General features: G+C 35.3%; 4 protein-coding genes across 6 annotated transcripts; 2 read left to right on the forward strand and 2 right to left on the reverse strand.

Moving 5' to 3' along the window:
- The first annotated feature begins 2,114 nt into the window (after positions 1–2,114).
- On the forward strand, positions 2,115–4,908 carry LOC105973735 (dynamin-related protein 4C). Its single transcript, XM_012998773.2, has one exon. It carries the CDS (start codon positions 2,343–2,345, stop codon positions 4,737–4,739), a length of 2,397 nt encoding a protein of 798 aa, XP_012854227.1. The 5' UTR covers positions 2,115–2,342; the 3' UTR covers positions 4,740–4,908.
- Positions 4,909–11,310: 6,402 nt separating this feature from the next.
- Positions 11,311–14,550, forward strand: LOC105973651 (transcription factor EGL1). 3 transcript variants are annotated; one of them, XM_088817780.1, is made up of 9 exons: positions 11,311–11,454; positions 11,533–11,668; positions 12,136–12,393; positions 12,496–12,592; positions 12,737–12,751; positions 12,871–12,927; positions 13,024–13,749; positions 13,845–14,228; positions 14,328–14,550. In XM_088817780.1, the coding sequence occupies exons 2-9, from the start codon at positions 11,559–11,561 to the stop codon at positions 14,397–14,399; spliced, it is 1,719 nt and encodes a 572-aa protein (XP_088673906.1). In that variant the 5' UTR covers positions 11,311–11,454; positions 11,533–11,558; the 3' UTR covers positions 14,400–14,550. The 3 variants fall into 3 exon arrangements, with proteins under 3 accessions (XP_088673906.1, XP_088673910.1, XP_088673904.1); XM_088817784.1 differs by having other exon boundaries at positions 11,378–11,454; positions 11,546–11,668; XM_088817778.1 differs by lacking the exon at positions 11,311–11,454 and having other exon boundaries at positions 11,502–11,668.
- Positions 14,551–14,738: 188 nt separating this feature from the next.
- Positions 14,739–17,378, reverse strand: LOC105973724 (GMP synthase (glutamine-hydrolyzing), putative / glutamine amidotransferase). Its single transcript, XM_088817795.1, has 6 exons — positions 16,706–17,378; positions 16,135–16,385; positions 15,674–16,049; positions 15,452–15,583; positions 15,190–15,365; positions 14,739–15,094 (listed from the first exon to the last, which is right to left on the reverse strand). Exons 1-6 carry the CDS (start codon positions 17,249–17,251, stop codon positions 14,971–14,973), a joined length of 1,605 nt encoding a protein of 534 aa, XP_088673921.1. The 5' UTR covers positions 17,252–17,378; the 3' UTR covers positions 14,739–14,970.
- A 953-nt stretch (positions 17,379–18,331) lies between these two features.
- LOC105973722 (uncharacterized) lies at positions 18,332–21,749 on the reverse strand. The gene is made up of 7 exons (XM_012998761.2): positions 21,388–21,749; positions 21,069–21,290; positions 20,632–20,690; positions 19,482–20,388; positions 19,261–19,394; positions 19,040–19,181; positions 18,332–18,954 (listed from the first exon to the last, which is right to left on the reverse strand). Exons 2-7 carry the CDS (start codon positions 21,217–21,219, stop codon positions 18,386–18,388), a joined length of 1,962 nt encoding a protein of 653 aa, XP_012854215.2. The 5' UTR covers positions 21,220–21,290; positions 21,388–21,749; the 3' UTR covers positions 18,332–18,385.
- Positions 21,750–22,299: the final 550 nt, after the last annotated feature.

Raw genomic sequence — 22,299 nt, forward strand, 5'->3', positions numbered from 1 at the left:
CACCGTTGCAAAATATCAAACCTTTCACTCATGGAAGTTATGAATGGTGAAACTCCAGTCGTAAGAGATAAAGAATCCATCAATTTATGTACCGAAGATTCTTCTATGGCAAGATTGGCCGAAATTTCCTTTCCGCCTTGAGGACAAGGCGAATTTTCAGGGGGGGTGTACTGATACAATTCCAGGAGATTTGAATAATATGGATAAGGATAAGCCATATCCATAACTGCTCCAGAGGAGCAGTTTCTATTTAGTTATTAGGAAGTTAATGTTAGTTTTATATAAATAGTTTTTCCTTGTTAGTTTTTAGGGGGATTTGAATGAGTATTCAGTGTGAAATTCTGGAGCATTGTCCTCTCCATACGGACAACCTACTTGGTGGATTTTATGTTTAAGATTCTTGCATTAAATCTACTTTTGTTTTATCTTTTATTGTAGTTTTAGTGTTTATCTCTATTTCCTTAATCGGTATCTATCAATATGTGGGGGGGAAAGTCTCTTCAGCCTTTGCAACACCCATGTATAATGGTCTTCATTTTCATGGCGCATAAATACCACTCCAACAGTAAATTTTTTTCCGACAGGAGTAACACCAACAATCTCCAACAAAGGCAATTTGTACTGATTGGTTTTATAAGTACTGTCAAGTAGTATAACGTACGGAAACTTACTTAACAATTCGACAGATAGAGGGTGAGCCCACATCAAATCAATAACTTCATGTGTGGTTTCATCTTTACTGAACCACTTGTATAGTTATGCTCCTCAAGCAACCCAATCAAATGTTGCATCACTGTACGGTCACCCCTAGCTAATCTTCTCAATTTCGCCTTTTCATTATATATTTGTTTCGAATAAGCATCGAGACCCAAGCCATTTTGTCTCAAGTTAGCCAAAATCTTCTTGGGCGGCACATGACTTTGTGAAAGATCCTTGATAATCTTCACCCCCGCTTCATTCAATGCACTAATCCCATGCCCAGACATGTATATCGGAAAATGACTATGCTTCCCATATACTATTCTGAGCCCCCATTTATCGTCCAACCGCCGCTCTCCGACAATTTGAAAACCACAGTTTAATTTTTTGCTACCAGACCTTTTCGAGGTCGCCTACGTTAGTTTTTCGGGGCCCTCCGAACAGGTCACAAGTCAGACACACTTTCTTTGTTTTGGGGGCATTTTTTTAATTAATCTCACGAAAAGAAAAGAGCTCTTGCAACGGACCTCGCCCAAGCCACTAACTCGTCCGCCGAGTCAAACAATTGAGTTGTTGTAAAATAATCGGTATGATCAACTTCAGTTGTAGACGTATTGTCCTGATAAAAACATTAAAAAATTATTTAAAAAAAAAAAACGGATTTGAACCGGACGCTCAACTCGGGCGCCCAATTAAGCAATGCACGCCCAAGTTGGGCGTGCAGTTGGCTTCCGGACGCCCGCATTGGGCGTGGAGCTGGGCGTTTGCACAATTTTCCCGGTTTTTTCGATCGAAAAGACGGAATTTTTACCTCGTTAGATCCGCTATCACGGTCTTCATCCGATGAGCTCATTTGTGTTCGTATATCACATCAACAAGAATAATTTTTAAGCAAATTTCCTTCAAAAACTTCTTTTTCTAGAGAGAGAGAATATTTTAATAATAAACCGCAAATAGCAATTTTACAATCGCGAAAAGCAAGTCCCAATTGGACTATAGGTAATTCGAATGAAAATAGTATAAAAAAATTCGATTGAAATCGGCCTTTAAATCAAAATTTTCATTCTGATTTCCATCCCTATCGCCGGGTCTATACCGTAGGGTAATAGTAATTTTCGATTGCATTATTGTGTGTGCTTTTTTACTTTTCTGTTTTTGTCTTTCTAAATGTTTTAATAATAAAAAAAGAAAAAAATAAAACTTTTTAAAAAGGATAATCAATACTCAATAGTCAATAGTGTACATATAATAATTAATAAACAAGTCCAAGTGAAGAAGAATATCGAGAATACAATATTAATATTAATTATTTATTATTTTTTTTTTTAAGTAAATTCAAGTCCATTACAAGGGGAAATAGGGGTGGGGGGGACTCGAACCCTAGACCGTTACCCTAGTGGTAAAGGCTAGACCGTTAAATGATGTGGGTTTGTCCTTTGAAAGGAAAAAGAGAGGGAGAAAAGACTTGACCGGAAAAAAGCTGTCCCCCGCCACGTCAACGTCACATCAGCCGCCTGACGTATTCCGCCACCCAATCGCCGCTCTTAAAACCCTTCCCTCCGATCAATAACTCTGCAAGTCTCTCTGTAAATCAAAATCGAGAGTCTAATCTTCACGAAATACCTAATTAATTCGATCGAACAATGGATAGCGGAGCAATGACCAAAGGCAACGCCGCCTTCGCCGCCGGCAACTACAGCGACGCCGTGCGCCACTTCACCGACGGCATCAATTCCTCCCCCAACAACCACGTCCTCTACTCCAACCGCTCCGCCGCCTACGCCGGCCTCAATAGATTCTCCGAAGCCATTTCCGACGCGCAGAAGACCGTCGAGCTCCGGCCGGTCTGGAGCAAGGGCTACTCGCGTCTCGCGGCGGCGCACATGGGCCGCCACAACTACGACGACGCCGTTTCATCCTACAAAAGAGGTCTCCTAATCGATCCGTCGAACGAAGCTCTCATATCGGGTCTCGCCGACGCCGAAGCAGCTTCCGCCCGGAGCTCCGCCTCTCCGCCGGTCGTGGACTCTGTTCCACAATTGAATCTCCTGAAAATCAATAATGAAGAAGAAGAAGACGATAAATCAATTGTAGCATCAGCTCACAATGCTCCGATCGTTTCTTCCTACAACGACAAAATCAGGCCGCTCCTCGACACAATCGACCGGCTGCGCCACCTGAAAGTCATGCAGGAAGGCATCCAGCTCCCCACCATCGTCGTCGTCGGCGACCAATCCTCCGGAAAATCCAGTGTCCTAGAGTCACTCGCCGGAATCAGCCTCCCCAGAGGCCAAGGCATCTGCACCAGGGTACCCCTAATTATGCGTCTCCAGAATCACCCAAACCCTAACCCTGAAATTTTCCTCGAATTCAACGGCAAAACAGTCCCCACCGATGAAGAAAACATCTCCGACGCAATTAGCCTCGCCACTGAAGAGATCGCCGGAAAAGGGAAAGGGATTTCAAACAAACCCTTAACCCTAGTCGTGAAAAAGAACGGCGTCCCCGATTTAACCATGGTTGATCTGCCCGGTATAACTCGAGTTCCGGTTCACGGCCAACCCGATGACATCTACGAACAAATCTCCAAAATAATCATGGAGTTTATCACACCGGAAGAGAGCATAATCCTCAATGTTTTATCGGCAGGTATCGATTTCTCGACCTGTGAGTCTATAAGAATGTCTCAGAAAGTTGATAAAACCGGGCAGAGAACTCTTGCTGTTGTCACGAAAGCTGATAAATCCCCCGAAGGATTGCTCGAGAAGGTCACGGCTGATGATGTCAGCATCGGCCTCGGTTATGTCTGCGTGAGGAATCGTATTGGAGACGAGTCATACGAGGAGGCTCGGGCGGAAGAAGCTAGGCTTTTCGACACTCACCGCCACCTGTCAAAGATCAACAAGTCGATTGTTGGGATTCCTGTTTTGGCCGAAAGGCTGGTGAAAATTCAAGCTACCATTATTGTCAAATGTTTGCCTGGAATTGTTACGAAGATCAACGAAAAGCTCACTGCCAATGTCGAAGAGTTGAACAAACTGCCTAAGCATTTAACCTCTGTTAGTGAAGCAATGACAACCTTCATGTACATTCTTGGCTGTGCTAAAGAATCGTTGAGAAAGATACTTATCCGAGGAGAGTTTGATGAATATCCCGATGAAAAGGAGATGCACGGTACTGCTAGAGTTTTCGAAATGCTCAACAAATACTCCGAGGAACTTCGATCTGCAGAAGACACTAATGGTTCCGAAAAGTTCTTGATTGACGAGATAAAGGTTTTGGAGGAGACTAAAGCAATCGGGCTCCCAAATTTCCTCCCTAAAGCTGCTTTTCTTACTCTGTTGAAAAAGAAGGTGAAGTCGATATCTACAATACCCTCTGATTTCACAGACAAAGTATGGAGTTACGTGGAAAACGTGGTGGTCTCCGTTTTGTTAAGGCATTCCGTCAACTACCCACAGCTCGTTTCGTCCACAAGAAGAGCCGCGAAAAAACTCATCGCCAAGATGAAACAACGATCATTCGATTACGTAAACGACATTGTGGAGATGGAGAAGCTCACCGACTACACGTGCAATCCCGATTACTCCGCTTCGTGGAGCAAGCTCATGGCTCACCAAGAAGATTTCAAGAAAGCCCTCCAGAGGTTCTACAGCGTGTCCTACATAGGCTCCGGCGTGCTGGAGAAAACCGACGTGGCTCACCTATACGAGCTAAGGGAGAAGGACATTGTGCAGGAAGCGTTCGACGTGAAGATGAGGATGATGGCGTATTGGGAGATTGTGCTGAGGAGAATGGTGGATAATATGGCGCTGCATTTGCTGTTCAACGTGCAGAAGCTGGTGAACAAAGACGTGGAAATGGAGATTGTGAATGAGGTGATTGGGCCGAAGGGGAACGGGTTGGAGAATATACTCGAGGAGTCGCCTTCGGTTGCAGGGAGGCGGCATAAGCTGAAGAACAGCATCGAGTTGCTTCGGGAGTCGAAGGATGTCGTTGCAAATATCATGGACATGATTACCGACAAGTTTGATTACTGAGATTTTCAAGAATCGGGTTCTTGAAGTTTGGTTTGCTGCTGCTGCTGCTTAGTTTGTGTTGTGTTTGAATGTTGAACTGCATATTTTGTTGTTTGAATGTTGGTTCTAAGATGTGTTTTTCGATTGGGCCGGGCTTTTTTGTTTATTACAATATGGGATGTGTTTTGAACATGGGCCAGGCCGTACTATATTACAAATTCTAATAGTTTAGATTTTTCGATTTCAAAAAAAAAAACGAAATTGGTGGGCATATTGTTTTCTAATTTTTATCCGATTTTAATTTTCTAAAATTCCAAAAATTTCTCAAAAATATGTACCTATAATATCAACATTATAATGTAATTTATATTATTAGGCGATTAAAAAAATGAAAATTCTGACGCTGATTTCGATCCAAAAAAAAAAAAAAAATTCAATTTTGAAACAAGTTTTACCATTTGAATTTTTGAAATTCGGATTTCCTATTTTTCCAAATTTTTTTATGAGAAATTGTAATTAGCTTTTCACTTCTAATTTTATTTTATGAATTATTCCGAAAATGATAATTCCAATTCGACCGTTTCGATTTTGCACCCCTAATATGTGTATAATTTTACATTGTAATAAAAAATACCCCACTGAAAATATCTCCCAAAAGGAAAAAAAAGAGAGAGAGAATGATTAATATGTATGAAGTGAGTGAGAAATGATAAGTGTTCAAACTCTTGCAATGAATGAAGCCTAAAATGTGTCTCCATCTTTTCCTTTCCGGAATAAAGGAATTTAAATTAGCAATAAAATAAATACAAAAAAGTATATGATAGACCAGTCGAGCTAGCCTGATTTTCCGAGCTCGAGCTCGAGTTCGAGTCAAATTTGGTGAACTCGAGCTCGAGCTTTTGTCGAGTTGGCTCATCGAGCTCGTGAGTAGGCTCAACTCATTTACACTCATATCTAGATCAATGGTTCAAGATCACCCGGTGTATTTTGACCGAATTTAGAATTACTATTCGTATATAAAAAAATCTACAGTTATAGCTCATAAACTAATTGAAATTAATAATTAATAATTAGGGTAAATTACAAACACCCCCCTGAGGTATGGTCAAATTACAAAAACACCCCTCTTGTTTGGATAATTACAACCACCCCCTCAACTCCTCAAATTTAGTGGAATCTTCGAGATTTTATGGAATATTATCACTTTTGTACCCGTTTTATCCCATTCAAACTCTACATTATGAAGCAAGATGATCATAATATATGATTTTTAGCTTGTATATATCAGTTTCTGGTGCATCGAAAACTGTATTTTTACACAAAACGAGTACAAAATACAGCACATTTCACGGAATCTAGATGATTATGTTGAATTTGACACCATAAGGGTGGAGGTGTAAGAAAAAATCATAGTTGAGGGGGTAGATGTAATTATCCAAACAAGAGGGGGGTTTTTGTAATTTGACCATACCTCAGGGGAGTGTTTGTAATTTATCCTAATAATTAATAATTAAAGAATTAAAAATTAATTCTGAAATGAAAGGAGTTAGAAGGGCATGGTATAAATAGACTTTATTAATAGTACATAAATAATTTCTAATTGTAGAAGAATTCTCACTGTCGGTTGTGTGTTTGTACCAAAATTCAATTTTCATTCGTAAAAGTAAATCTGATGAAATTTATAATATATTTCATTTTCACCCCTTAAATCAACAAATATTATTTTGTATATTATATTTGTAAATCTAAACTCTAAAGTATTAAGCTATTAACTTATATACATATTTATCATTATTTTGTTGTTCTTAATTGTCCATGATCATGATGACATTTGTTTTTTTAATAATATTCTTTTTATCATCTTATTGCTTATGAGGTGTTTGGGCTAAGCTTATGAGCTGTTAAAAAAAAGTTTATAAGATGTTTAAGAGTTATAAGTTCTTTCATAGTTTTTTTGTAACTTAAAAAATATCTTAAAAATTCAAAAAATAAGTTGTTGGATAACAAATATATTTTATAATGAATAAAAATAGTTCATAAAATCATTATCCAAACACTTTAAATATTAATTTTAAATTTAAGACGTAGTAACTTATCGGTTCTTAAAACAACTTACCAAATGTAACAGTTTATCATCTGTTTAGTTTAGTCAAATGGTACCTTAGTTATTATTATTATACAATGACTAATTGACTATTAACCACAACTTTCTTCTTAAATGAAATTTTTATTGTATTTATATTTATATAATAAAATGCATTTATGACTCAAATCATTGGCCGATTATGGAAAGGTCCAACATGCAATTATTTTGATAACGACTCTACATTTTAGTGGCAAAAAATAGCCACTCAATTGATGAATGAAAGGACTAAGAATGTAAATCAATCACTTTCATAAATATGTAAATGTATCTTAGAATTTATACTTATACCTAATTAATGTCAATTTTTTTTCAAAAAATAAAAAAAATTGGACTAAAATAAATGTGATGCATGTAAGGCCAATTCCAATCATTTTTCTTTTTCCTATAAAATATTGAAAATGAAATGATACTTCGGTATCGATCGACAACCCATTATTTTTTTTTTTTTTTTACTTTCGGGGGCATCCACAAAGAAACAACTTAATTCCAACTTTGCATCTTTAGAAAGAATTAATAGCAATCAGATTGACGAATATTGGAAACGATCCTAAAATATACCATGAAAAATATAAAATTACATTGATAAGCCTAAAAAATCCATCAAGTGTACATTATGCATGATTTATTGTGTTTCAATGGTGCTGAGTGCTATTATTTTTTTTTCAAGACTATAAAGTGCCAAAAATCTATATTTAAAGGATGCGAAGTGAGTTTAAGCAAAAAAGAAACGTCTCTACTATTTTTATGTTTCAAATTTCGTCCGATTAATTTTGGAAATATATATTAAGTATAATCTCGAGAAAAAAAATTAGTTTTCGAAAAATGAGATTCCCATACGTATTGATTTTTTTTTAATAAAAATCATAAATTATAATTTATTGAATTCGGGAAAAAAAATATATTATTCTAAATTTATAAGTCAATAATTTACTATGAGTGAGTTTGAATGGAATTCGAAATTAAAATTGCAAATTTCATCCTAAAAATGGGTAGTTGAGTTTCTTGGTCATAGTGTAGACACGTCTCAACGTTTTGTCTTTTAGTTCACATTTATATCAAGTAAAATTAAATAAAATTATTATGAAAAGAAAGTTTGTTTTTTTTTTTTGGAGAAGATGACATGAATGATTCAGTATTTCACATACATGATTCAAAAATTTATTTGTTCGTATTAGGGGTAAAAATTGGAACGAAATTTTTGATTTCTGTCGATTACGATCCAAAATTGTTCGATTTTGGAACAATATTTTTTAATCTGAATTTCAAAACTTTGATTCCATTTTTTTCAAAATCATTTGGATCTGACTTGGAAGACACATGAGATTCCGATTTTCGATCCAATTTTAAGCTTCGAAAATAATATGGAAATTCCAATTTTTTTCACTTAGAATATCAATATTGTTATGTATTTATATTTTAGGTGATCAAAAATTAAAAAAAAAAAACTCGAATTATGCCAATTTCAGTCAAGACCTTTGCATGTGTGATATATATATATATATATATATATATATATATATATATATATATATATATATATATATATATATATATATATATATATATATATATATATATATATATATATATATATAATTGAAGAAACACAAAAGATAAATGCACCCTCATTAATTGCTATTTGTGTTGGTTGGTACTCTTATTTTTTACTTGTTACATTTTCAACCACCATTTCACACACACCCCTCCATTTTTTTTCTCTATATTGGAACACGTTTTTCCGTTACAATTCTGAAACTCCAATTTCGGAATTTCTTTTTTTCTAAATAAAACATAAGAGTTTATCAGTGATTTAAAATAAGTTTATCAAAACTTATCAGCTATTAAAAATAAGTTTATCGGAGCTCGTGTAAAAGATATGAGCCTTGTTAGCATGAGGTTATCAATATTCTATTATGAAGTTCTAATCATATGATCTTTACCAATGACTATTTTCAGTATTCTAATAGGTATTATTTTATTCAGAAATAAATATCCAAATTATGTTGAAATTTCATTCAAGTTACTTGAACAACTAAAATTTCTCGAATGCCTTTATCCGAACGGTGCCGTATGATAATAATAATAATAATAATAATAATAATAATAATAATAATAATAATAATAATAATAATAATAATAATAATAATAATAATAATAATAATAATAATAATAATAATAATAATAATAAAAAAAAAAAAAAAAAACATGATATGGTAGAACAGTTCTTAGATTCACTAGTGGATGGGATACCACTATCTGCACTTGGTTAAAGATTTAAGCATGTGCAATGAACTTAATAATTATCATTTTCCTCATTAAAATAATTAATAATGGCTTAACTACTATATAATTGGCACATTCGATTTGCCGTGCAAGAACTGCGTTAGCGTAATTTACGTCTTTCGTATAGTCTACAAGCTATTATATGAGAGTGTATGTATTCATAGTGTACCTATACGATTGATTGCGGGTTTTCTCATTATAAAAAAAATCAGGTATTACAGATTCACCGTTACTAAAAGACAAAAAAATACAACGTAATCAGAATTTGATTCTTTTGGAATTTCGATGATTTCGATGATTTTAGAACAATATTTTATTCCAAATTCTGAGAATTTTCGATATATATTTTGGTTTTCCTAAATTTTATTGGATCGAGATACAATTTCAATCTTTTATCCAATTTTAATTTGCAAAAACAATTCTAAAAATTACAATTATAATATTACTTACATTATGTATTTTATATATTATAGATCAAGGAAAAATTAAAATTTATGATTTCCATGACAATGAGAAAAATTTCAGTTTACCGAATAAGTATTAGCTTGTTTCACTTTCAAAATGAAAAATAAAAAATAAAAAATAAAAAATTTGAAAGTGTTAATTTCAATTCGATCAGTCCGATTTACGCACCTAAAATAGCACCCATTGGCCATTATCAAGACTGAAATATTAATAATACATATATATCGCAATCCATTTGTTTATACATAAAAGAATTAGGGAAAAACCATCCACTCTTGGAATTTAAATTGTACCAAGTTCAATTTCATTAATTAGGTTAAAAATTTAAAATAAAATATATATATATATATATATATATATACATATATATATATATATATATATATATATATATATATATATATATATATATATATATATATATATATATATAATGTAGACCTAACAAAATATTGAGTCATTAATGCAAAGGGTAAATTACAAACACCCCTGAGGTATGGTAAAATTACAAAAAACCCCTTCTTGTTTGGATAATTACATCTACCCCTCAACTATGATTTTTTCTTAGATCTGCACATTTATGGTGCCAAATTCAACATAGTCATCTAGATTTCGTGAAATGTGCTCTAGTTTGTACTATTTTTGTGTAAAAAATACAGTTTTCGATGCACCACAAACTGATATATACAAGTTAAAAATCACATATTATGATCATCTTGCTTCATAATGTAGAGTTTGAATAGGATAAAACGGGTACAAAAGTGATAATATTCCATATAATCTCGAAAATTCCACTAAATTTGATGAGTTGAGGGGGTGGTTGTAATTATCCAAACAAGAGGGGTGTTTTTGTAATTTGACCATACCTCAGGGGGTGTTTGTAATTTACCCTTAATGCAAATGCAAAAGATATGTTAATTTCCACATGGTTTGCTTACATCTTTTGTTATATTAATAAATTTAATACCCTCAATTTGTTTGTATGTCTAGTCACTGCCTATATTTGGTCTACCTTGTCTCTATTTTCTTCTTTTCTTCAAGCCATCCCTCAATCTTTTTACACGTGTATAAACATCAATATCCATCTCCTTTTTACATATTTAAATATTTAATAATTTCTATCAAAAAAAAATTAATAATAAAAAATACTCTTTAATAATAATCGAAATTTAAAAACTAAAACTCAATATTTAAAAAAAATAGTCCTTTTAACTTATAATAAAACTAAAAAAATATATATAAAATCATAAACTAAAAAATAATTTTAATTTTAAATTTTAATTAATTAATTATACATATATATATATATAATATTTAAAAATAGAAAAAAGAAAAATGTTTCAATATTCAAAAGCTTATCAGTTATCACAGATTCCCAATTCAAGAAGCAATAAAAAAACTGTGTATGGCTTTTGCAGAAGCTGCTAAATAATTTGGTATTTGTAATTCTCTAACCCCACCCCCCCCCCCCCCCCCCCCACCCCCCACCCCCCCAATCAAAATGTAGGCATATTATTTATGCAAGATAATATTTGAAAAAGAATATGCCATGTAATACACATGCATGCTAGTTCTTGATTCTGAAGGGAACTGTTTCTTTTTTTGTTTTTTATAATTATTTTTCATTTTTTGGGACCAGAAGTTTTCTACTGGGAAGCAGCCATTTTTATTGTACATCAAGCTCTTCCGAGTTGTACCCTGTTGACCAAAAAGGGTATTTCTGACCTTTCAACGTTGACCCCACCCCCACCCCCCACTCCACCAACCTTTCTTAGCTTCTGGTATGGACCTGAGAATATTGTAAAAATTTTCATCAAAGTAGAGAGCTGGTCAAAAATCAAAGTTGGTATCTTTTTTAATTATTTATTATTTATAATTATTACATATATATATTTATTTATATGTGTGTGTGTGTATAAGTGTGTGTTTTTAGGTAGAGCTGAAGAATGGCTACTGGAAACCAAAACCAGAATCTAAGGAAGCAACTTGCTCTTGCTGTTAGAAGCATCCATTGGAGCTATGGAATCTTCTGGTCCATTTCTTCTATTCAACCAGGGTAAAAAGCTTCAATCTTTACTCTTTACTTTCACCACCCCCCCCCCCCCCCCCCCCCCCCCCCACCCCCCCCTCCCCACCCCCACAAGAAGGAAATATTTTCACACAGATGAATGGGTGTCCAAAAATCCAAGGTTCTTTTGTTTCTGCTACCTCTGTCAATAATTGTGCAATGTGTTCTTGATTCTTGAATCAATCTTTGTATCTCTGTGTGTGTGTGTGTGTGTGTGTGTGTGTGTGTGTTAATCTGTTTCCAGAATTGCAGGATTACAATTTTTAAAGTTGACCTTTTCTTTTTTTTTTTTTTGTAATTTTGATTTTTTTATTACACATAATCCCATGTTTTAATCAAGAACACACCTTTTTGTCTGAAAAATCATTGAAGCAAACATTCAATGTGTTGATAAATGATAATAGTTCCTTGAGGGCCAGGTTAATTAGTCCTTAAAAATCGAATCTTTTTTTTAGGGCGTTGGAATGGGGCGAAGGGTACTACAACGGAGATATAAAGACTCGAAAAACGGTACAGGCCGCAGAATCGAACAGCACGGATCAGCTAGGGTTGCAGAGGAGCGATCAATTGAGGGAACTTTACGAGTCTTTGTCGCTCGGTGAAACCAACCCTCAATCTAAACGGCCCACGGCTGCATTATTACCCGAAGATCTAACCGATGCCGAGTGGTATTTCTTGGTTTGTATGTCTTTTGTGTTCAATGCCGACCAAGGGTATATTCTTCTTTAATTTCAAGAAATTCGTTTTTGCTTCGAAATGAAAAATAAATAAATGAGTTACGATGAATTGATGATATTTTGTTTTGAATTTCAAAGGTTGCCTGGAAGGTCGTTATCGAAAGATCAGATGATCTGGCTGTGCAATGCCGGTCGTGCCGACACCAAAGTTTTCTCTCGTTCCTTGCTTGCAAAGGCAAGTGAAAACCGAATGTTATTTATTTATAATCATTGATGTTTTTTTTTTGTGGGGAGTTAATTGAATTTTTCGACTTTTTATTGATTCTTGATATCTACTACATATGTATGGCTGGACGGGATTTTCGTTGCATTTTTCCAGAGTGCATCTATTCAGGTACTAATGTTTATTGTCTGAAAACCGAAAACCCGAAACAAGACATATTTGAACACATGTTGTTTTCTTGAAAATAACATTTTTTTTTCCTTACAAGAATTTAAATTTCTCAACTGCAGACCATAGTGTGCTTTCCACATTTAGGAGGCGTATTCGAGCTCGGGGCAACTGAACTAGTAATGCCACTATGATTCGAGTTTGTTTTTTTCATCGAACCAATTTTACCCGATCATTTTTCAAATAAAAAATTAATATGTTTCTTGTATTAAAAGGTTCAAGAAGATCCGAATCTGATCCAGCATATAAAATCCTCGTTCCTCGACAGTCCTTCCGGAAGTTTCTCAAACGTTCCTAATTACCTCCCCAACAATATCACCACAAACAACGATGAACTCGAATTCGCAGACAATCTCAATCAGCTTTTGGATTGTCCGAACATGGACATTTGTACCCCCGAGAACTTTTCGGACGATTTTGCAGATAATCTACTAAGGGAGGAGGAGTCGAATTTATTAGAAGGGGACGATGACATCAGCAATTATCCGAACAACAATAACTCAACAAACTCGAGCGACTGTATATCTCAAACTCACGAAGATCATGTTACGGTTGTCAAGAATCAAGAATCTTTGCAAGGGAATGATGATGTTCATTACGAGAGTGTGCTTTCGAATTTTTTGAAGACTTCCCATCACTTGATTTTCGGTCCGTATTTAAAAAACGGGTGTAGGGAATCGAGCTTTGTTTGTTGGAGGAAAAATGGGTTAGTGGGTTCAAACGTAATTAATCAGAGTGGGAATATTCAACAGAAGTTGCTAAAAAAGGTACTATTCGAAGTCGGTAAAATGCATGGGAATGATCGTAAAAACGAAAACGGCAATTCTAGACAAGAAACAGATGAAAACGATAGGAACCATGTCTTATCTGAAAGAAAACGAAGGGAAAAAATTAACGAGAGGTTCACGATTCTTGGATCACTAGTCCCGTCAGGTGGCAAGGTAAAAAAAAAAAAAAAAAAAAAAAAAGCAGTTTGTCCTCAAATTCGTCTTTTATCTCATGAACTAAAAGTTATAGGCTCTGTTTTTTTTTCCAGGTCGACAAAATATCGGTACTCGATAATACAATAGAGTACTTGAGAGAGCTCGAGAGAAAAGTCGAAGAGCTAGAGTCGACAATGCAGAGCAAACCTCACGATAGAGTGGAAAGGACTTCGGACAATTACGGCCCCCATAAAACCGGCAATATTACGAAGAAGCCATTGGCCAATAAGAGGAAGGCTTGTGAAATCGAGAAAGTGGGACCCGATAATATAAGTGTCACCGTTTCGGATAAGGATGTTTCGATCGAGTTGAGGTGTTGCGAGAAGGAAGGAGTGTTGCTACAAGTGATGGAAGCTATACGGAAACTGCGTATGGATACGCAAAACGTGCAGTCTTCGAATGGTGACGGAATTCTTTCTGTCACTATAAAAGCCAAGGTTTGCTCTCATTTATGCACAATGTGATTTTAATTAAAAAATAAAATAAAAAATTATAATTTTCTATTTATTTACTTATTTTTTATTTTATTTTTGCAGTGCAAAGGATTGAAAGGTGCATCAGCAGGGGTGATCACACAAGCTCTTCAGAAAATTATACGAAAATATTGAAGATTTTGTGTGTTCTCTTTTAATGTAATATATAGATATATATATGTATTTATTTGAGTAACATAAAACATCTAACTGCAGGGAATTAATTCCCTCTATTTTTAGGATAAGCCATTTTGTTGATATATCGAAACGAAAATCAAAATCAAAATCTCACATATATGTTCCGATTCCGGTTCCAAATTTTTGAAAAATAAAAAATTTCAAAACTCACAAATCAAGAAAATATTATTCTCAAATTGATTTTTTTCATTTTAATAGTTTGCACGAAATATTTCGACTGTACTCGACGAAGCCCGTTGCAAAAATATAATAAGAGCCTTATCAAACCCATGCACATTGCTCAATCAAAATCTCATCATAAAAAATCAAATCTGATTCAAATAACATTACAATTGAACAAATAATAAACTAACTTGTGAGATCAAAGTACTTAAATCCTTGAGAGTACATAAATACTCATTTCAAGACTTGATGAAAAATCTCGAAACTCACTATCATAAAAAATAGGGAATGCAACCTATATATTCATAAGGGTCTAATCGAACATCGTCGAGAATTAGACCTAAACTTACTCCCATTCAATTGTGGACGGAGGTTTTGAAGTGATGTCAAGAAGAACTCGGTTTACACCAGGGACTTCATTGCAAATCTTCGTTGACAGATCAGCAAGAAACTTGTGATCAAAGTAATACCTGGACCAGATTGCAAAAAAAAGGTTATCGTATGTCAATAATAATTGGACTTGAAAGCACAAAAAAATTAGCAATTTAAATATGTATATATATACCAATCTGCAGTCATTCCATCTTGGCTCGTGACAGCTCTAAGCGTAATGGCGTAACTGTGTGTTCTTTGATCGCCTTGAACTCCAACGGTTAGTACTGGCATAAACACAGCAAAAGCTTGCCATATGGCGTCGTATATTCCAGCATCTTTGATAGCTTGAATGAAAATCTCATCCGCCTGATATCGAAAAATATTGAAAATGTTGAAACATCGATTTCCATTCCCATATGTCATGTGCACGAGAAGAAAAAAATATTACATACCCTTCGTAGAATATCCAAGCGATTTTCTAAAGTGACATCACCAGGTACACGTACAGCAAGGCCAGGCCCAGGAAAAGGGTGGCGTTTCAAGAAAGCCGGTGGAACTCCCATGATTTTTCCCAGTTCACGAACCTTTACAGAAATTAAAAATTATAGTAAATAAAAAAATAAAATAATATTATTTACCAAAGTAATAAAATAAAGTTTCTTGAAACACAATACCTCGTCTTTAAACAGAAGTTTAAGTGGTTCGATAAGCTTCAATTTCATGTCCTTTGGGAGCCCTCCCACATTATGATGACTTTTAATCGTGTGGGAGTGTGTCCTTCCACTGCCAGGTGGCGGGCATGATTCAATCACATCGGGGTACAATGTTCCTTGAACTAAATAAGCAGGCTTTGTTCCCAATTTCTGCTCTAAATCGTGAGCGAATGCATCGAAAATATTGATGAATTCGTTTCCGATTATTTTTCGTTTCTTTTCAGGTTCGGTAACACCCTTTAGCTTGCTCAAGAATTGATCCACAGCATCGACACAAGTAACTGGTAAATGAAGATCGCTCTGGAACGTCTGCATCACTCTCTCCCTCTCCTGCCACCTGTCAAAAAAAAAAATCAAAAAATCAAGAATGAGAAAAATCAAGAACTGCAAAATGGATAACCATGATATAAATCTATGCAGACCTTAATAATCCATTGTCGACAAAGACGCAATGAAGCCTATCTCCAATTGCCTTGTGGACAAGGGTAGCTGCAACTGTGGAGTCAACGCCACCAGACAACGCACATATGACGTGGTCTGTTGGTCCGACTGTGTTTGTAATAACTTTCAATTCTTCGTCTAGAACATCTTGCATTTTCCACCCAGCGGTAATTCCACATATGTCAAAGAGGAAATATTTTAGTGTTTCCATTCCTTCCGGTGAATGTGTTACCTGCAAAAGATTCGTACAATCATCAAAACAAATATATCTTCGAGCCAAAGAGCAAATTTTCGTTATGCTTAAGGTGAGATTTCAGTTGAGTTCGATAACAAAAGGAACTAGGTGGCACCGAAATTCAATCGAGTTCAAAACGAAAATCGGACTAGTGCTTCACCATACTACATACATCTAACATCAAAATCGAAAATTAAATTAAACAAAACCACCAAATTTTCTAAATGCCAGACTATGTACAAATCAATTCTCAATGGGATTTGAAAAACAGAGCACAAGAAATCTAATTTAAATCGAAAATCGAAAAAAACAACAACCTCGGGGTGGTACTGCAATCCATAAAGCCTCTTGGTTGGATTCTCAACCGCAGCCACGATTCCCTGTTTACTCCTCGCCACAATTTCAAACCCCTCCGGCAACTTCACCGCCTCGTCGCCGTGGCTCATCCAGACGGTCTGCCGGTCGCCGACGTTCTTATACCCAAACAATCCGGCGGACTTCTCAACGGCAATCTCCATCCTACCGTACTCCTGCTTCTCCCCGACCCTGACTTCGCCGCCGAGCTGCTGCACGAGCAGCTGCAGCCCATAGCAGATGCCCAAAACGTGGACCTTGTTCGCCTCCACGTACTCGATGAAACCGGGCGGGAAGCACGGCGCGTCGGGAGCGTGGACGCTGTGGGGGCCGCCGGAGAGGATGATAACGCGGGGGTTGAGATCGGTGATCGATTTGAGGGAGGAGGTGCCGTTGACGCAGAGGGAGAAGACGTTTAGGGCGCGGATTCTTCGGGTGATGAGATGTGTGTACTGAGAACCGAAGTCTAGGATGAGAACCACGTTCGATTTCACGTCCTGCGCATCCATTTCTTGTTGCAGAGGAGCTATGGCGGAAAACGCAAATGGTAGAGAGAGAGAGAGAGAGAGAGAGAGAGGGGTTTAGTGTGAGAAGGGGGCTAGGGTTTTGTGAGAGGTTTTTATATGTGGCGGGAATGGCCGTGGAGAATCTACTATATCTACTATATAAAATAAATAAATTAATTAATTGATTAAATGGATCATTTTTTTTTTAAGGAAATCATGAATACAAATTTTTAGTAAACTTATGATTTTTTTTTTTATTTTTTTTTTTAATTTGAACTTTTATTCTCTACGATTTCGAGTTTCAAACACATATGAAGAAAACTCTAAATTTATTAGTCTTTAATATTCGATATTGACATTGAGTATAACTAAATTTTTACCTCATTTTAAACCGTATCATTTGCCAAAACCGATAAATCCATGCTATTGGTGATTAATGGTATGGTATTCTTCCAAAATAATGACGATGAAAAGGAGTTTGAAAGAAAAAAGATGATAAATATAATTTTGAATTATTAAATAAAGTGTCTATGTTTACTAGAAAATATTCGTGTGATATATTCTCAAAATAATATCGTTGAAAACTTCTAAAAAAATGCATTTAACAAAATAAGATGGTATATACTATATATATATATATATTAGATTTTGAATTTTTAAAATAAAATGTCCTACATTTATTAAAACTCGTCCTGCATTTATCAGCAACCTTTTTTTAAATATACTTTGGAAAATTATAGGTAGAAATATATATTATAAAAAAAATATTAATTTGAAAATATGAATATAACTAGTGTCTGCAATAGTAACTAGGGGTGGAAATCAAATGAAATTGATTGGAAATGGCTTCTCAATAAAATAAAATAAAAATCACATTTTTTCGGAAGTGAAAAATGGGTTATTTCCAAAAACATCGGAATGCAAAAATTCATTCCGATTTTGAAATGCCTTGGAATCAGCAGAATCTCATAAATTTCGGAAATTACATTAGTTTATAATATTCGGATATAATGGAAAACTTTCACAGTATTTTTCTATTTTTTTTCAAATTTTTGCAGGAACTAAAAGGAAGAAGAAGAAAAAAAAAAAGTTGAAACGTTTATTAATTAATATTATGAACAAATGCTTCATTAATCATCATACATGAAACTCAACAAGGATATCCAGTATGGATTCCTCGAGCAAATCTTCCGAAATCTCACTCACAATTTGTTCCTTATCGAACCGAACATCGAGCCAAGATCTACAGTCCGCCACGTCCTTCGAGACAAGCTGGTCCAAGGTTCTTTTCTCTGTCCGAGGAAGCAAATAGAACTCAGCCTCTGTCATAACCTCATCAAGCACAGTTTCTGCAAGTGGCTCCCTTCTCGTTCTCGGTTTTACGAAATCTAGCCATGGTGAAGGGCAAAAATGGAATCTATAAATATGTAATAGAACTTCATTCATGTGATCAAACAGAAGCTTGGGGTCGAAGTAACAGTCACTGTGAAGAAACTCCACTTCTTCGAATATGGAAGGTTCTAGAAGCTCTTCGGGCGGAGATTCGATTTCCGATAGATGCTCCCAGTTTAAACAAGAAGCTTCCAAAACCGAGTGCACGTATTCCGATATATATTCTTGGTCTTCTTCTATGTACGATTTTTCAAAGGATGATTCGAATGAACATTCTTCAAAGTTGAGACGAAGTGGCTGCAATTTTTTTCGAGCTGAAAAAAACGATAATTAGTAAAAACCCATTTAATATCAAAGAGGAGATAATTATTATCTTATAATTTAATTCAATATTCTTACCAGTTTGAAGTGTGATGTTTGGTGGGCTGTTGGAATCTTCCGTGAAAAACGGCTCGAGGACAGAAACTGGGCTTCGATGTTCTTCTAGAAGCTTAGTACTGTCGGCTGTAGATGTAGATGCCTCGTTTTCCGAGTGTGAATCCTTTAAAGCAAAAAAACAAGTTAGTGAAGGAAAAAAAGACGGGTGTTTTTATTCTTTTGTTTACATTTGAAACACTCACCGATATGGATTGCATTATCGTTTCATCGTCCTTTTGCAATTCAACTGTATCTATGGTTACAACATCGGTGCCGTTTAGTTCACTCGCCACTTCTGAAATATCTAACTCGGGCTGCAACACAATTTTTCGTTCGCCTGTAAAAACATTACCAAACATGTAAAAAAAAAATCAGATTATATACAATGCAAAAATTAAGCTAAAAAAATGGCATAAATTCTTACCATCTATCACAGAAGTATCAATCTTGTGCGATTCAACATCAGTGCTTCGGATCAGAGAAATCGTCTCTGTATTTATTACTTGCAACGTATTTTCATATGTGTTGTAATAATCACATGATGAAACCTCTGTGTTTGGTCTTAAGGGACTACTAATTAGACTATGCTCGGGTGAGGAGAGAATCCGGCCGAGAGTTTTGGTTGACTTCTTTCTCGTCGCATTCTCAAATCCGTTCACATTTTTCAATCGTGCAGAAAGGTGTCTCTTCGCCTCCAAAATCACATCAAATTCAAATTCAAGTTCCTCCTTATTCGAATATCCAACGCTCGAGTAGTCTAATTTCTTCCTCACCGTTTCAGTCACACCACTAATGTCCGAACCCCTATTCGATTTTTTCGGGTCTTGCTTCTTACACTGGCTTCCGTCTTTGTCATGCGATAGTTTATTATTAACTCCAAAAGTATGTTTCAGTTTTTGCTTCACTTGTCTGAAAGAAAAGGAAGTAGATTTCCCATCCGATGTTGTTCGATCTAAATTTTTGTGGGAGGATTGCAGCGAAGAGCAATGGCAAGATACATTCACGGAACGCTTCGAGTTTTGCGAGGCCGGCTTTAATATTATTATTTTATCGGAAGGCGGGTTTATCGGACTTGCTTTCGGTTGGGAATATGTATACTGATAAATGTTCTTCCGTTGTAGATTCTGTTCCAAAATTGCTGCGAGTGTGAGTTTGTTTAAAGAAATCTCGGTTGAAGTCGAAGGCGAGTCGCCGTTCAAGATAGCCCTTTTCTTCCTCCTTGCTCTCTTTTGAGCTTTCAAGAGACGGTCAAGAAGTTCCGAGTCCATTTTCGCATGTTCTTCTTCTTCTTGTTTTTGTTGTCCCTTCACTATATTTTGTTCAGTTTCATTCTGCAGCAAAATAAAATTATAGGTTAGTTATAGTTCCATCTTTCCGAGGAAAAAACTCTTACAAATACGGATTAAGCTTTTTTCAAGAATGCAAGATTTGAAAAAATGTCAGCAGATTAGGATAACGTAAACTAATTTGGTGTTTCTTGAAAACCGTCGAAATGTATAGAGAATTAGACACAAATTTATCCAACAAAATTGGATTACGGTGACAGAAAATAGCTATATATAATTACGGCTTACTTGAATTCTTCGGCATTCTTGATCAAAGCTGGCAATTTGGTGAAGCTTTCTCGGACAATCTGTAACATATTAAATTAAAATAAATAAAATTACAACCTACGGCTTTCACTGCAAAACATTAATCAACACGGTACAAAGGCCAGCACGGTGAGTGTGCAATAATTGTAGGAGCAACAACTAGTTAATAATATATTCAAGGGGCCACACAAGAAGATTTTCGACATTTATGGCGTAAAACCTACCAATTCCCAGTCTTGGTACATATTAATAACATCACCTACCAAAAAAATCAATCCTAAAACCAACCATCATTAACAATCAAGAAAAACAACCATCATAAACCTGATCATATGTGGTTTGTCTTAAAACAGTTAGTTGTAATTTCCTACACGTAATTCCGATGATTATCGATTATGAATTCAGGATTTATCCGTTACCGATAATGTGCTTGTTCGCGGGCCTTCCGTTAGAGATCAGCTTACGAGTCGAACGGCCATGGCAGGATTCGAAAGCACTGAACAAACCCCAAGTGCAATTCACTTCATTCTTCTCCCTCAGCTCAAGAATTCTCGGTGCTCTTCTTGCCATAACTAAATCACACAACAGAAACTATCTACTGCTATCATAAAAATGGAATCTTTACATCAAACCTCAGAAAACTGCAGAAACAAAAAACAAAAAAAAAAAAAAAAAAAAAGGTAAGTCAGGACATTCATCAAACAGGTGGTGGGCGTGATAAGATTTAACGGAACAAACCTTATCAAGTTGAGCTTCAACTAGAAATGGTTACTTGTCCATGAATAAATACGGATTTCAAGAAACAATGTCCATCTTTGAAGCAACACAGCAGCAGAAAATTGGGGGGGTGGGGTGGTGGTGGTGGTTAGGGGGTACCCCTCAAGAATTTGCAATTTGTGAGAGAAGAGGGTTTTAGGAACTAACTTTGTCCTATCAACAGCATTGAGGGATGGTGGAAAGAAGAAAATGCCATTAGAAAGAGGAAAAATATAAAAAAGAGTATCATTTCTTTGTTTTTTCATTTTTGTATGTATCTATTATTACAAGTAGCATTAATTTGAGGATGGTAGTGACATTTGACTGTATATTATATTATATATATGGCTACTAGCAACTACTACAAGTCTTTCAACTCAAGGAAGATCTTCATTTTTTTTTCCCATTATTATTATTATTATTATTATTATTATTATTATTATTATTATTATTATTATTATTATTATTATTATTATTATTAGGTTAAATTACCGTTACCTCTGAAGTAAGGTTAAATTACGGAAAAAAACGACAACCAACTGAATTTTCTTACACGTTCATTCTTATGAAATCCAATAGAATCTTCTAGATTTTGTGGAATTTTATCTTAGTCTGCACTCGTTTTGTCAAATATGCAGATTATGATGCACCGCTATGTGTACAAACCATGAGACACATCTTATGATCATCTTGTTTCAAATTTTGGAGATCGGATGTGTTAAAATGAGTACAACCCGAAGAATATTCCACATAATGTAAGAAATTCCACTAAATATGACGGCACAAAAATGAACGTATAAGAAGATTCATAGTTGAATGAGGTGATTGTAATTACCCAAAACACGAGGACCTCTTTCGTAATTCGGCATTACCTCAGGGGTGGTCGTAATTTAT

Source organism: Erythranthe guttata, chromosome 1 (assembly GCF_056151865.1).
Source record: "Erythranthe guttata isolate IM_541 chromosome 1, IM_541, whole genome shotgun sequence".
Classification (NCBI taxonomy): Eukaryota; Viridiplantae; Streptophyta; class Magnoliopsida; order Lamiales; family Phrymaceae; genus Erythranthe; species Erythranthe guttata.

Coding starts and splice junctions, on each gene's coding strand:
- LOC105973724 (XM_088817795.1), bottom strand. CDS start 17,251: ATGGATGCGCAGGACGTGAAATCGAACGTGGTTCTCATCCTAGACTTC. Junction 16,386..16,705: donor GATTGCAGTACCACCCCGAG/GTTGTTGTTTTT, acceptor AATCTTTTGCAG/GTAACACATTCACCGGAAGG. Junction 15,584..15,673: donor AACTTCTGTTTAAAGACGAG/GTATTGTGTTTC, acceptor ATTTCTGTAAAG/GTTCGTGAACTGGGAAAAAT.
- LOC105973722 (XM_012998761.2), bottom strand. CDS start 21,219: ATGGCAAGAAGAGCACCGAGAATTCTTGAGCTGAGGGAGAAGAATGAA. Junction 19,182..19,260: donor CGATAATGCAATCCATATCG/GTGAGTGTTTCA, acceptor TTTGCTTTAAAG/GATTCACACTCGGAAAACGA. Junction 18,955..19,039: donor AAACATCACACTTCAAACTG/GTAAGAATATTG, acceptor CGTTTTTTTCAG/CTCGAAAAAAATTGCAGCCA.
- LOC105973735 (XM_012998773.2), top strand. CDS start 2,343: ATGGATAGCGGAGCAATGACCAAAGGCAACGCCGCCTTCGCCGCCGGC.
- LOC105973651 (XM_088817780.1), top strand. CDS start 11,559: ATGGCTACTGGAAACCAAAACCAGAATCTAAGGAAGCAACTTGCTCTT. Junction 11,669..12,135: donor ATTTCTTCTATTCAACCAGG/GTAAAAAGCTTC, acceptor TCTTTTTTTTAG/GGCGTTGGAATGGGGCGAAG. Junction 13,750..13,844: donor TAGTCCCGTCAGGTGGCAAG/GTAAAAAAAAAA, acceptor TTTTTTTTCCAG/GTCGACAAAATATCGGTACT.